The sequence below is a fragment of the Cydia fagiglandana genome, chromosome 3 (assembly GCF_963556715.1).
Source record: "Cydia fagiglandana chromosome 3, ilCydFagi1.1, whole genome shotgun sequence".
In the NCBI taxonomy this organism is placed as follows: domain Eukaryota; kingdom Metazoa; phylum Arthropoda; class Insecta; order Lepidoptera; family Tortricidae; genus Cydia; species Cydia fagiglandana.
In genome coordinates, this window is record NC_085934.1 from 7795407 (window position 1) to 7810283 (window position 14877).

Below are 14877 nucleotides of genomic sequence, written 5' to 3' on the forward strand. Positions count from 1 at the left end.
ACTGATTTACCAAATTCACGCGCAAGTGACAAACACTAGTCGTCTCTTTTTTACTTAGGTATTCTTTTAATTGTGCCGTCTCTTTTACGCATTTGCGTATGAAGTTGTAAACAAATTGTAACTAATGCTGCCGTGACGTTGGCATCATTTTTTTCGCTTGATATGTTAGTCTATGGCATATCTAGTTATAAAAGATCATAGGGCGGACTACGAGGCGGCCTACACGGTAGGAGTGTGAATGTGGGGCTTTAGTGCTGCGCTCTGCTGGCATACCGCGAAACCCGAAATTCGCATATTGCGGGGATCTTTCTCTTTTACTCCAATGAAGGCGTAATTAGAGTGACAGAGAAAAATCCCCGCAATTTGCGAACTTCGATTTTCACGGTTATAGCCCTGGCACTATTCATGAACAGGTTACCAAATTTCACACTAGATGGCACTATTCGGAGTACAAAAAAACCGGAATCACGCTAGATTTTTCTTGGGTTGATAAATAATAAATAAATATTAGGACAATTTTCCACAGATCGACCTAGTCCCACAGTAATCTCAATAAGGCTTGTGTTGTGGGTACTAGACGATGATATATATAATTATATAATATAGACATATATATATAAAACTTATATATATACATAGGAAACATCCATAACTTAGGAACAAATATTTGTGATGAACACACAAATAAATACCCTTACCAGGATTCAAACCCGGGACCTCCTGCGTCGTAGGCCACTGCCTGTCACTACCGACTAGGCTAGGAGGCCCTTGAATCAGAGGCGTATTTACAAATTTGGCGCCCCGGGCCATTTTGATTTGCCGCCCCCCTTCATCTGTGACGATAAAGTATTTTATTTAAGAAAAAAAAACCTAAAACAAGTACCTTTGAGGTGTGAAATAAAAAAAAAATAAACATTTACCATTTACTCACATAGGCATTTACATTGTTTTCCTATGTACAAATTATAATTCTTTTCAGTGCAGAAAGGTCTTCTTCCTCGCGTTATCTCGGCATTTTGCCACGGCTCATGAGAGCCTGGGGTCCGCTTGACAACTAATCCCACGATTTGACGTAGGCATTAGTTTTTACGAATGCGACTGCCATCTGACCTTCCAACCCAGAGGGGAAACTAGGCCTTATTGGGATTAGTCCGGTTTTGTCACGATGTTTTCCTTCACCGAAAAGCGACTGGCAAATAATAAATAATATTTCGTATATAAGTTCCGAAAAACTCATTGGTACGAGCCAGGGTTTGAACCCGCGACCTCCGGATTGAAAGTCGCACGCTCTTACCGCTAGGCCACCAGCACTCCTGACGAGTGCGAGAGATCTTGAGGATGCGACCTCGTTATATTTGCCTGATCTGATCGGTGACCGGTGGGTACTGCTGGGTTTTGGCCATTGAGAATCAAGGTGAGGCATTGACAGTCAGGCTGGATATAGCTAAGGAGTTCGGTCGGGTCTGGCATCGAATCTGCTCGAGGGACTATGCTATACCAATGGATCGCTAGGTTTTTTCCGGTAGACGCATATGAGCCGCATAGTAGACGGAAGCTGCTCCGATAGTGTGGACATTACCGCTGGCGTTCCACTAGGTTCTGTGCTGTCATTGCTGCATATCAATGATAATCATTGCTATGCAGACGACAGTAGTAAGGATGCGTATTACACAGGCCGTGCCATTATCCCTCATTCTGTGGTGCTAGAAAGTCATGAAAAGTATTGTATTTGTATCTGATATCAAGCTAGAGCACTCTATCTATACTGAGTTTCGGCATGGGATCGGAACAATTTAGTTTCAATAATTTAGATTCAATACCACGAAGACACAAGAACCACCGAATATAGTCAGATGGGTCACAAATAATGTAGGTAGGTAAGTGAAAACGCGAGCGCAGCGAGCGCGAAATTTTTTCGAGAAAATAGTAGGTAAATTTTTAGGGTTCCGTACTTCAAAAGGAAAAAACGGAACCTATATAGGATCACTTTGTTTTCCGTCCAGCCGTCTGTCTGTCTCAATATGGTCTTGACATGACAGAGGGCGGCAAAATCGACAAATAATGCTTGTTATTTAAATTTTACAAATAAATAGGGGAGCGACAAAATTCTGGTCGACCCTATCTGAACTGAATAAAATATAAAATATTTTTTTGACCCAAATTTACCGCCCCCTAAAATCTGCAGCCCTAGGCTTCAGCCTACTCAGCCTAGTGGTAAATCCGGCACTACGCCGTACTAATACTTCTTGAACGAAAATGTTGCTTAATTTAGGTACTTGTTGGTAGATATTTTAAGCAATTGGTGGGGTTTGAAGCGTTCGTTTATTTATTTATTGAAATGTCAATTAAAATCTAGATAGATAGATAGACAGATAACCATTTATATAGCTAAGTTAGATTATAAAAGGCGCCCAGAAAAAGCTGCTAGGGGGCGACTTTGCCGCCCCCCCGCGGCCTGCCGCCCCGGGCCATGGCCCCCTTGGCCCTGGGGTAAATACGCCCCTGCCTTGAATGACCACAATGAATGGCTTCAAAAGTGATTAAGGTCATTAATAATTGGACGACACTTTAGGTCCAAACTTGGATCGACTTAGGTATAGTTTCGCAATGTCCGCCTGTCGATCCGTCCGCGGCTTGGTGTAGGGTGTCGTTGCATAGGTAAGTCTTGATCAATGAATATTTTCGAAAATAATCGCTCCAAAAGAAACTTCGACGACGTCGATTGGCCTGACTTTAAGTATAGTTCGTTTTTTTAGCATTAGAAAGGACTCCACAGAAGTAAGCGGACAGTTTTTATCAGGCTCTTTAATTGTTAATAATTATTGAATTATCTAATGTAGCACGGTCAATACATATAATTTACTTTAAATTATTACCGCTAAAAGTACCGGATTTGGAACCACAAGCTTACTTCTGCGAAGTTCTTTCTAATGCTAAAAAAAATGAACTATATATGTAGGTACAGAATAGACTTTACTTTTCAAATTGAGCCCCCGCATTGTTTTTGGCACATAAGATTAAGCAACACTACAATCATCGTACCTATCTACTTATTTAGTAAGTAGCGACACCACCGGCAAAGAACGACGTAAGTAGTTACCGGGGACCACATGGTCTTCATAATCCTGATCAAGCCAAGGTCTTCATTAACAAGCAAGGTTGCAGGATTCGGTGGTCACTGTTACTCACTTGTTTTCAAGTATTAGTCAGTTCCCGATTTGCCCGTGGGGGGATCTCGCAACATCCTCTTTTAAATTGCGAGTTATCGTAATTGTTTGATTGCCAGATTGCTGGTCTGTGCCATTCGAGCTCAGGGCGCCTTGTGGACTAGGACATGATATCGGGAAACAATATTTTTTACATGGAAAAAACATTAGTGGTACAGGGATTATTAGGAGCTGTTAATAACCCTATCGAAAGACGCGCGGGTTTCCTTCTTAGTAAATAATTTTTATCACCAACAGAGTTTCATACGAAACAAAAATGGGGCACCTCCATGGAGATATAAATGAGATGGTGCATCAAATGCAAAGATTCTCGTGGGTGGATTACGTAGTGTTTGTGTTCATGCTGGCAATAAGTGCTCTAGTTGGTATTTATTGGGGTTTCATGAAGAAGCAGACGACGCAGAGCGATTACCTGCTGGGCGGAAGGAATATGAAGGTTGTTCCCGTTGCTATGTCCTTGGTGGCTAGGTGAGTAGGTACCTCATACAAATATTGTAATCAAATCGTTGGATCGATTTTATTCGTAATTTTTTGCGGAAATTTGAACTAATGTCAAGCTATTAGATTTTTGGTGGAAATTAGACACTTTTTTTGCAAGAGTTCACCGTTGTTGACGCTCATCGCTGACTTTGGGAACGCCGGTGGACGCTTCCTGTATGCAATCGGTTTTCGTGAATCAGGTACATTATTTACATACCCATCAAAAATTTCCAGTTGCCATAGTTTGCTATTTCCACTCAGCTTTTCAAAGTTGATTGCGATCCCGGAGCTCGATGTCGAAGATGAGGTCATCGCCAGCACCAAATCGTTGACATTTTCGAATTAATGTAACAGTTTTTGCCGGAAACTATTTATGTACTAATTATTCGCGTACCCTGGGCCCATGACCTGTTTTGGGTAGAATTCTATCCGGATTGATCAGAGAAAATACTAATTTGTTTAGAGTTTGAAAATAAAAAACCGGGCAAGTGCGAGTCGGACTCGCGCACGAAGGGTTCCGTACCATAATGCAAAAAAAAGCAAAAAAAAAACGGTCACCCATCCAAGTACTGACCACTCCCGACGTTGCTTAACTTTGGTCAAAAATCACGTTTGTTGTATGGGAGCCCCATTTAAATCTTTATTTTATTCTGTTTTTAGTATTTGTTGTTATAGCGGCAACAGAAATACATCATCTGTGAAAATTTCAACTGTCTAGCTATGACGGATCGTGAGATACAGCCTGGTGACAGACAGGCGGACGGACGGACGGACGGACAGCGAAGTCTTAGTAATAGGGTCCCGTTTTACCCTTTGGGTACGGAATCCTAAAAACTAGAGACTCAACAAAAGAGTCGCCAGCTAATTGCATTAGGCTTAAAACCTGTTTGCTTTTTACTTATGTTCCAACACAAACACACACCTACCACCTATCTGCCGTGGCGCAGCGACCCGAAGTGGATCTTGGCCTCTGACACTAAGGAACGCCATGCTTCTCTGTCTAGCGCCGTTTCTGTCCAATCGACGGCACCGAGCTCGTTCAGATCTTTCACGACCTCATCGCACCAGCGATACCTAGGATGCCCAACCGGTTGTCGACCATCCGGACGGCCCGAGTACGCTCTCCAAACCGCTCGATCTTCAGCCATACGGACCACGTGCCCGAGCCATCGGAGTCTTGAGGCTTTCGTTTCTCCTACTATATTGGGCTCGGCCACTAGATCTTCGATTTCCTGGTTCCTGCGTATCCTCCACGAGCCATCTTCTCCGCGAGTGGGTCCCAGTATCTTCCGGTAGATCCTCCGTTCAGCCACCAGCAGTGCGTATTCCTCTTTTTGTGTACACAAACACAAACAGTTCAATTGTAATTTTAGATTGATTTAATTAAGTATAGGTATTTTCAGTTTTGTATCAGGAATAACGCTCCTGGGCTCCCCGACCGAGGTGTATATGTACGGAACGCAGTACGCTTTCATCATGGGCGGGATCTTCCTGATGTCCTTCGTGATGACTCAAGTCTATCTTCCCGTGTTCCACGAACTCAAAATCACTTCCAACTATGAGGTAAGTAGGTACTAACTTAAGTGCTTATATTTTAAACTGCACTAACTAGGTCTTGTCTAAATATTAGGTTCTAAAATGATATACCTATCATCTTATAAAAGTAATATTATCATTTCTTTTATTTCTTCTCATGTTTCAGTACTTATCAATGAGATTTGACAACAGGGTACGACTATTTGGATCGTTTTTATTCGCGTTTACTTTGGTGAGTGTTTGTTAAAATATTCTTATTTAGTACTTAAATAAATATATGAAACAAAAAAATAACTTACATTTTCGGGTCATTAAACCCCATTTCAATCGCACATTGCCATTATTATGTTATTATTCGTACACTACTAAATTTACTACTTTTTTAAAAGTTTTATTTGTACACTACTAATGATCTTTATTTTTCTACAGATAGGCTGGTTGCCGATTGTTATTTACGTGCCTGCACTAGCGTTCAACCAAGGTGATTTTTATATTTTCCCATTTTCATCTTACAGACCTTAGACCTACCACTTACCTTCATCTTAGGATGGGTTAGAGATAGGGTTGCCAGATGGTCGGGATTTGGCGGGATCTCCCGATTTTTAGCATGTGTTCCCGATTCCCGACAAAGTGTAAGCTGTCCCGAAAAACAGCTTCACTTTATAAAACAATAATTTCAAGTCCGAACTGTCGTCGAGCGAGCGAGCTGACGTAGTGCCAATCATGTAAAATATCGTTGTTTTTAATACAATTACTTTAATTTGAATGTTTTTTTTTCCCGACTTAAGTCCCAAAATCCCGAAAAATTTATATTGTTTCCCGATAATAGCGGCTTTCGATCTGGCAACCCTAGTTAGAGATTAAGTTACGCAGAGGTTTCTTAGTCCGTTTTTTTTAGCATTAGAAAGAACTTCGCAGAAGTTCGCTTGTGGTTCTATATCTGGCACTTTTAGCGGTAACAATTTGAAGTAAATTATATGTATTGACCATGCTACATTAGATAATTCAATAATTATTAACATTTAACGAGCCTGATAAAAACTGCACACTTGCTTCTGCGGAGTTCTTTCTAATGCTAAAAAAAACGAACTATAGTAGAAGGTACTTAGCTGCGTTTTGTGACTAAAACTAATAATTTACACATTACCTTTTTAATCAATTAATTTAATACAAATTAGTTTCATGCAGCTACAATTCTATAGTCCTAGCTAACTACAGTAGTTAACTCCTTACAAACAGCCTCATTAGGTAAAATGAAATGCTATAGGTAGACCTATAAAAAGTGTTTTGATTTTGAATAAATATCTGAAATCAACTGTTTAGTGTTTTTCTTTTTTAGTTACTGGAGTTGATATACATATTATCACACCAATCGTGTGCTTGGTCTGCATATTTTACACAAGTGCGGTAAGAGTCTGTTTTATCTCTATATACTTACCTGTAAAATATCGGAAACTAGTTTTAAAAATATCTAAATATTAATAATAACCATTTTCGTATGATTATAACAACCGACACTCTGTCGGGTAACTACGCAACTATAGGTAGTTAGAATAAAAGATAGAAGCTATAAATAAAATATGTATTCAGTATTTTGAAAGAAAGCTTCGACTTTATCGCTTAGGAAAAGTTCAATGCAATGCTGTCAAATTTGTCTGTAGACCATTGAAACGAATTCGCAAAGCTAAACTTAATTGTCCAACGCGATCTGACCTGACAATGCCGGTCCAGCATTGGCTTATGCAGCCACGAGAGACGTTGTTCCTCGCTTACAGACGCTGCATATATCATCTGTCAAGATGTTAAAGGCCTGAATGAATAAATGAACCTTAATATTATATGCGCATAATTTTTAACGCTTTCTTTCTTTACCAGGGTGGTCTTCAAGCGGTGGTGTGGACGGATGTGATTCAGATCACCGCTATGGTAGGGGCAATGGCGTTGGTGGCTATCAAGGGTACTCTCGACGTGGGGGGCATCGGGGTCGTGTGGCAGCGCAACATGGACTCAGGGAGGATAGAATTACCGAAGTAAGGCATATGCCTCATGACCAGACATCGTAACTTTTACAGCATTTTTGGTGCAGCGGGGTGGTGTTAACGGAATTGGTATAGATAATTCCAACTGAAATGGTAAATTAAGGTTAATATTAATGTAATTAATGCTAATTATTCATTAGGGTTGAAATTGTTGATACTGATTCCGTTAACACCACTCCGCTGTACCAAAAATGCTGTAAAAGTTACGATGCCTGCTTATGACACATATATACATATGAGCTTTTTTCAGAGATCCAGAATCTGAATCTCTATCCTCGTAAGACCCAAGCCATCAATTTTTGCGCTTTTGGAATTTGGAACTTTTCTTTTAAGTATTTCTATAAGAGTTCAAAACTCGAATTTAATTTGTACTTGTACAAGTACGCGGGGACTTAAGGATGACTCACGTTAGACCGGGCCGGAGCTTCCGGCGCTTACTTATCTATGATATGACAAGTGATCAGGTGATGCTTTCCATAGAAAACGATGCGCTGGAAGCTCCGGCCCGAACATGGCCCGGCCTAACGTGAGTCATCCTTTACGAGGCTTTGGGCACCTAATAAATTTATATTTAAGGAAGGCAATGAATCATGACACATGATGAGACATGAGGATTCGACTAGGAAGAGAAGAGGAGAAATTTATATTTCTGTGGCATCATACAAAAAGATAGATGCTATAGATTTTCGTGAACTCCGCAATACGCATTGAGCTAATGTAAAATTATAGCCAAAACTCTTTGGTGCAATTTAAGGAGTCATGTACCCATCAGTGGAACGCAGATACCTATTCACCGGTGATGTCAATAAGCTTCAAATATGCTGCCTGATTGAGTTGTCTCACTAGTAAACTTCAAATGGAATTAATCCAAACGGCAGCGGCAACAAATCTAGATTGCTATGCGAATGCCCTTAGTGTATGTCATTTGAAAATAGCCACAGGATATGCATTTGCATATGGAACAGCTGGATGCCGGTTATCATCTTATTTATTTTTCTACCCACGTAGGTATCTAGAACAAATGCAATGCATTAGGTCAATCATCATCAAATCCTACCTCTATTTTGTTCGGCCCACGTGGCTATAAATATTCATAGGAATAGCACATCCTGAACGATGACATCAACCACTGGATTAAGTATAATAGGAAAATCCTTCAGTTGCAATATAAGGTTGACATGGCGCCTATTGCACGACTGAGCTGCCGCAATTTGACACGTTGAGGCTACATAGGCCTTGAAGCCTTGTGGTAGTCACATGGTGACCTGCAACTAGCGCTAGTCATGTTACGTATATTCTGACAAATAAATAAGTAGGTCCATGTACCTACAGTTTGTGTATCCTCTTAAATTTTCCATTAAGTTGTAACAACATGTAAAATACATTTTCGAGTTAAGTGTGTGCAAAAAACACTTAAAACACTCTCGAAATAAAAAAATTATCGTACTTTAGAACATACAACATACAAGCTTTTATTAATTAACTGTACTTAAGCGTGACTACTTAACCTGACTGCTTATATATACTTGATGCTCTGGTTAAAGTCGCGGGAAACCGTTGTTGGTTGATGGCAGTGAATGACCCGTCGCTGTGAAGATCCTTGGGGGAGGCCTTTGTCCAGCAGTGGACGTCTTTCGGCTGAGATGAATGATGATGATACCTACTTAAGCCTTACCTACTTTTCCGGGTCACTTTATGCCACTTTACTTGTCGACAGCTGGGACCCCAGCCCCACAGCGCGGCATACAATTTGGAACCTCGTGATCGGTGGGCTGATCTATTGGTTGCAGGCTAACTCGGTCAACCAAACCATGGTCCAGCGGTATTTGGCGCTGCCGACCTTACGAGGAGCTAAATGGTACGTATAATAAAATTAATAAAGTATTTTTACTAGCAACCCCCTAATAAACTTTCACTCATTTCTACTTATGTGCGAATTTGCAATGTTTAAGGAACCAAACACGGTTTTGGAATAGTTATTTACGACCTTGCACTTGTAAGTGCGGAAAAGAGGAAATTCGAAACGATTGGCAATATATTAAAACACGACTGAAGGGAGTGTTTTAAATCGACACGAGTTGCGAATTACCTTTTCGCACATGTATTGCACAACGTTTTCCAGTACATATGGCCCTTTAAACTTTTGGCATACGCATGGAAAGTGCTGTTTCCCGCACCGCACTACTTAGTGTGGGAAAGCAGGACCATATGTACCTACTGTAAAAGAAATTATAGTTAATTTGAACATTTCATTTGTTTACAGTGCTGTAATATTGTTCTGCATCGGCATATCCACTCTTTACTGCTTTTGTCTGTACTGCGGATTACTCATCTACGCTAGATTCCATGACTGTGATCCATTGACGACCAAGGTAACAATAAGTTATTTATAATAAAAACAAAACAAATAAATCATAACTTGCAAAGTTTCTTTTATATGCCTACGAAGTTATTATATTTTCGTTCCTGATTATTTTATTAATTTAGAGTATATTTTCAGTTGGCGAAGCAGAAGGATCAACTATTGCCATTGCTTGTTATGGATGTCCTCGGTGATATCCCCGGATTACCCGGCGTATTTGTGGCTGGCATATTCAGCGCTGCTCTAAGGTATGACTAAATTTATTTAAATCGCAATTCAAGTTACAGGATCAATCGTCCCCTAAAATTAGGTTTTGGAACGGGTTTTGTTTCGAGATGGCAGAAACATTTAACTGCTAAATTTGAATAGTCTAAAAACACATTTTTACAACAAAATTGTTTATGTCCTGCGTAAATGTGTATCTTCTTTGCTTTTAGTTCCTTATCTACAAGTCTGAACTCAATGTCGGCGGTAGTGCTAGAAGACTTCTACAAGCCTTTTTTCAAGAAGCAACTGACGGAAAGTCAGACTAACTGGCTGTTGAGGGGAGTCGTTGTGCTGTTGGGCATAGTAAGCGTAGGTAATGACTATTCAATGCTTGTGTTGGTACGTTCATTCTTTGGGCGCGACGATCATCACATTAAATCGAATGCCAGCGCGATTTTTTTGGAACCAGGTCCTCTGCGTCAGTCATGTATTGTATGTACATATCCAGTCTATTTCCCCGTGACCGTTCCTAAGCGTCGTAAAAATCTATGTCCAAAAACCTTTGTCGTGCCCTTTTTGTTGATTAGGTATAAGATTTTCCCATCGTTCGGTTGTATAAAAGTGTATAACAACAGTTAGGTTTCATTAATTATATGTCTTCTGTTTCTGTATGCAGCCTTAGTATTTGTCGTGGAGAAGATGGGAACGATTCTGCAACTGACAATGACTTTAGAAGCGATGACCATGGGCCCGCTGCTGGGTGTATTCACAATGGGCATTCTGATGCCGTGGGTCGATGCCTCTGTAAGTAATTTTTAGTCAACGATAAATTCATTTATAACATCCATTTGTAGGTTTTGAAAAACCTTGACGACACTACTTCGAGACTTTACGCACGAGCTCCGCGAGCATGTAACATGCTCGTTTCGATTCCTCTATAGGTAGTAGGTAGGTAGGTAGTCTTTATTGACTCCATTATGGAGCAATGTCTGGGTGTTTTCCCCTTCTGCCTTCACTTTGCTGTGAAACGAGTCGATGAGAATATGGATATACAACTATGAGACTTGATATACCTTAGCTACGGTATTGAAAAGCATCGCCAATTGTAAACTTTTATTGCGAACATTCCGCCCAGAAAAAAACAGTGTTAGTATTAGTGCTTTAAAAATTTTAAAATAGGATTCTTTCTCCAGGGTGCGCTGATAGGAGGTGCAAGCGGTTTGCTGACGATGGCGGCATGGTGTTTGACGGCGCAGTTCGCCATCGCCCGAGGAGCTATCACCCACGGGCACAAGCCGCTCACCACGGCGGGATGCTCGTATAACTACACTGTTGCGGCTGTTGCTGACGTTCCCGTTATTGTGTGAGTTTCTATTACTTATGAAAAAAAAAATCTACAGAAAGAAGCAGCGACTTTTTACATTTTTGTTACGGAAAACTGTGATTAGGTATATAATCAAATAGTATCTTTACTCTCTGGTTCCTTGATGATTATCGTGCAAAGAAATGTTTACATCAATGGTTCCTTTGTAGTTGTGGCACACTTAGAAAGCAAACGCGTGGTTCGATATTTGTCCTAATGGGGTTGGCCGGTGGAACTATTTAGCAGATGGCGCCAGCATAGCTTGCCCTGTCAATGCCTAGAATTGCGTCAAATTTTTTTTTAAGCCAAATCTCATAGAAAATGGGGCTAGCTATGATGGCGCCATCTATACAAACCTTTGACAGTTGCCATACCCTATTGTCCGAATATGGTCACAATCGGATAGGTACCATTCTAAAAAAAACCGGGCAAGTGCGAGTCGGATTCGCGCACCAAGGGTTCCGTACCATAATGCAAAAAAAAAACGGAAAAAAATGCAAAAAAGAACGGTCACCCATCCAAGTACTGACCACGCCCGACGTTGCTTAACTTTGGTCAAAAATCACGTTTGTTGTATGGGAGCCCCATTTAAATCTATATTTTATTCTGTTTTTAGTATTTGTTGTTATAGCGGCAACAGAAATACATCATCTGTGAAAATTTCAACTGTCTAGGTTCTATCACGGTTCGTGAAATACAGCCTGGTGACAGACAGACGGACGGACGGACGGACGGACGGACAGCGAAGTCTTAGTAATAGGGTCCCGTTTTACCCTTTGGGTACGGAACCCTAAAAAGCATGTACTTAGATGTCAGTGGAAAACTGAAAATGAAAATGGGTATCGATATCAATTGATAGAGATTTGAAAATCATCTTTAGGTTTTTTGATCATTTTGAATGACCATTTAGGATCTATAACGATTTCAAGTTGGTTAAACAATTATATCGCTATGGGGATTTTTTTTATTTGATTGTTTAATGAACCCTTCCAATTTGTTATCTCAGTGACGAAGTAAACCCCATCCTGCGAGTATCCTACATGTGGTACACCCTGGCCGGCATGTTGGTCACCATAGCAGTAGGCGCATCGGTATCGCGCGTGAACCGCGCGTGTGGTGCGGCGTACGTACCCCCGGCGCCGAAGCTGCTGGCGCCACAGTTGCGGAGGCTTTATAAGGACCCGCCGCATCCGAGCGAAGAACCGTATATAAAGGCTTACGGGAACAATAAGGTCAGTTCGAATTAAATTTTACGTAGACTCGCATGTCGCGGTGTCGTGTTCTAACTTGTACAGTTAACAGTGCCATCTATCTGACCCTTTTTATACACTTTATCGAGCCCTAGATGGCTTATTGATAATCGATACGCATCCAATAAGGGTACACAGTTCCCTATACAGTCCATAGGTGCCGCTGTAATCAAGATTTAGGCTAGTGAATTTAGATGTAGGTACTTGTTTTACTTTCTCAATTTACTTACTCCATAAGAAGCACACGTTGTTTGTCTCCGACTCCCCAAAGAACCAACAACACTTCTTTTTCTATTGTTGTTCTTCTTCTCTATCTATTTATATTTGTACTATAAGTAGTTATATACTACATATGTCTTTTGAAAGTATGAGATGAATGTCATCAGAAAACTAGAGTACGATCGAGAGAAGTCTGACTTTTCTTGGTCTAACTCTAAAATTGTTACTTTAGTTTATAATACGAGTACCTATATAATTATTGATATTAGTCATTCTATTAGTATGGCTTCAATGATAAAACAAATTAAAATAAGAAAGCGTCAAACCTCGAGTAACTGATGTAGAACACTTGAAATAAGTGGTAATTTATTCAATAGCAAAATTATAGAAACTATTATTAAAATTAAGTATAAACTAAATAAATTACAACTAAAACTAATAAATTAAATAAATAAAACTTACCCACCTACCTTAGGTCCCCCAGATCTGTCCCCTGCGGAAGGGTACCCATAAGGCTGGCTATATTCCCACGCTGAATAGCTATGCCTATTCTTTGGCCTAGGAATGAGCCAGCCCTAGGGTCACCCGTGGTTTCCAATAAGTTGTGTTTGTTTCAAATTCAAATTGATTTCTTTTTTGTTGCCAGGAAGCCAATCAAGTGAATTCGTCCTGTATAAATATGAAGCCCATCTCTGAATGCGAAGAAGTGAGCTGAGTTTGTAATGAAGCTTTGTATTATTTATAAGCAATTAATTTGTAATAAATTATTTCTACATTTTTGTTTACCAAAATGTCACTTTTTTATTTATCCCCAAAAATTGCATTAAGGTGTATTCGGGTAATACCGAATGTCGGATAATTCCGAAATTCAGATGAAAATCACCCTTAATTCCATCATAATATTTAAAAGTCTCTTTTCGGAATTATCCGACAGTTTTCGACATTCGAAATTATCCGAGTAAACCTTAAGTACACCTACCGGGCGCTATTTATTATAAAACCGGATATAGTTCGTGTCATCCACGATTACGCGCAGATTTGTCAAATATAACCTCTAATAATATGTCAATACGAGTCAAAGCACGCGTCTTCATGAATGACATGATCTAAGAACTATCGGCTTTTAAAAACATAGTTGGCCCAGAATCATTTTTTAAAGAGTGATAATGATAACAAGAAGGGGTCATGATCAGCATCCCAGCACTGTGAAAAACTAGACTAGCTAAAAATAAACAGTGCCCAATGACGACTAACGACTGGGGCCCGATTTAGTTTAACAACGTGTTACAGTTTTGATCTTATTTTGATACGAACTTAACGGCTCGGCCACGACATTGAGCGACTTGCGACGGCGGCAGAGATAACCATAGGTTGGGTTGGAGCAGGACACAGCGATCGGACCTTTTGTTCCCACCTATGGTTGTCGCTGCCGCCGTCGCTAGTCGCGTAATGTCGTGACCGACCCGTAGGATCGTGCAAGTCGGGAAAGTCGTGCTTGAGTCAGTCTTCTTCGTTACACTCTTTACAAAGTCGATGACCACTCTGTAAAGCTTACAAATAAAAATGTAAAGTCCATGAGGCCATTATGTAAACTTTTGAGCGCCTTGCTTAAAGACACGTCGCCATTCCTCCCGTAGAACTGCTTTCCGCGAGCATTCGCTTACTGTGGCCGACACACTGGCTTTGATTTGGTCGGTCCGTCTCATTGGCGATCTTCCTCTAGCCCTGTAACCAAGACGATTGTCAAGGCCATGTCAAAACCAGTTCAAAAACAATACAAATTGTTAAATTAGAATCCACCTCCGGTTAGCAATATCTTCTAGTGACCTTTTAACAAGGTCATCAGCCAATCTCGTAGTTATTAGGGGGGCGACCCACGCCTAGTCTCGTCTTCACGTATCAAGGAATTGTTCACTAGCTTTTCAGCTTTTTACACTTAAATTAAAATGTGTGAAGCAGTGAGGAGTTTTCAATAGGCACTAAGCCAGTAAGGGCTTAAGAGTTACACGAACCCGCCGCCTAAAAGCCGCTCCCATGCAATATATTAGTTACTTACACTTTCATTTTAAAACTACATCCAATAAGTTACACCTATACGAGTCTGAAGTAGAGATACGTAACATAATATATTTATGCAAAAATTCTACTAGCTCTAATTTTTTACAACGATTTCCAGCAACGAAAACTATTTTTT

The 14877-nt window shown here is 40.3% G+C and overlaps 1 protein-coding gene across 1 annotated transcript; it reads left to right on the forward strand.

Annotated features, from left to right (window-relative positions):
- The first annotated feature begins 3234 nt into the window (after positions 1–3234).
- On the forward strand, positions 3235–13448 carry LOC134679953 (sodium-coupled monocarboxylate transporter 1-like). Its single transcript, XM_063538905.1, has 14 exons — positions 3235–3695; positions 5111–5270; positions 5410–5475; positions 5673–5724; positions 6583–6650; positions 7119–7273; positions 9000–9140; positions 9546–9654; positions 9783–9892; positions 10082–10224; positions 10528–10655; positions 11045–11214; positions 12221–12446; positions 13330–13448. The coding sequence occupies exons 1-14, from the start codon at positions 3484–3486 to the stop codon at positions 13396–13398; spliced, it is 1809 nt and encodes a 602-aa protein (XP_063394975.1). The 5' UTR covers positions 3235–3483; the 3' UTR covers positions 13399–13448.
- Positions 13449–14877: the final 1429 nt, after the last annotated feature.

Bases quoted from the DNA above. Each gene is read 5' to 3' on its own strand.
- LOC134679953 (XM_063538905.1), top strand. From the start codon at position 3,484: ATGGGGCACCTCCATGGAGATATAAATGAGATGGTGCATCAAATGCAA. The intron at 9,141-9,545 runs GTACGTATAATA...ATTTGTTTACAG, and splicing joins ACCTTACGAGGAGCTAAATG to TGCTGTAATATTGTTCTGCA. The intron at 9,655-9,782 runs GTAACAATAAGT...GTATATTTTCAG, and splicing joins GTGATCCATTGACGACCAAG to TTGGCGAAGCAGAAGGATCA.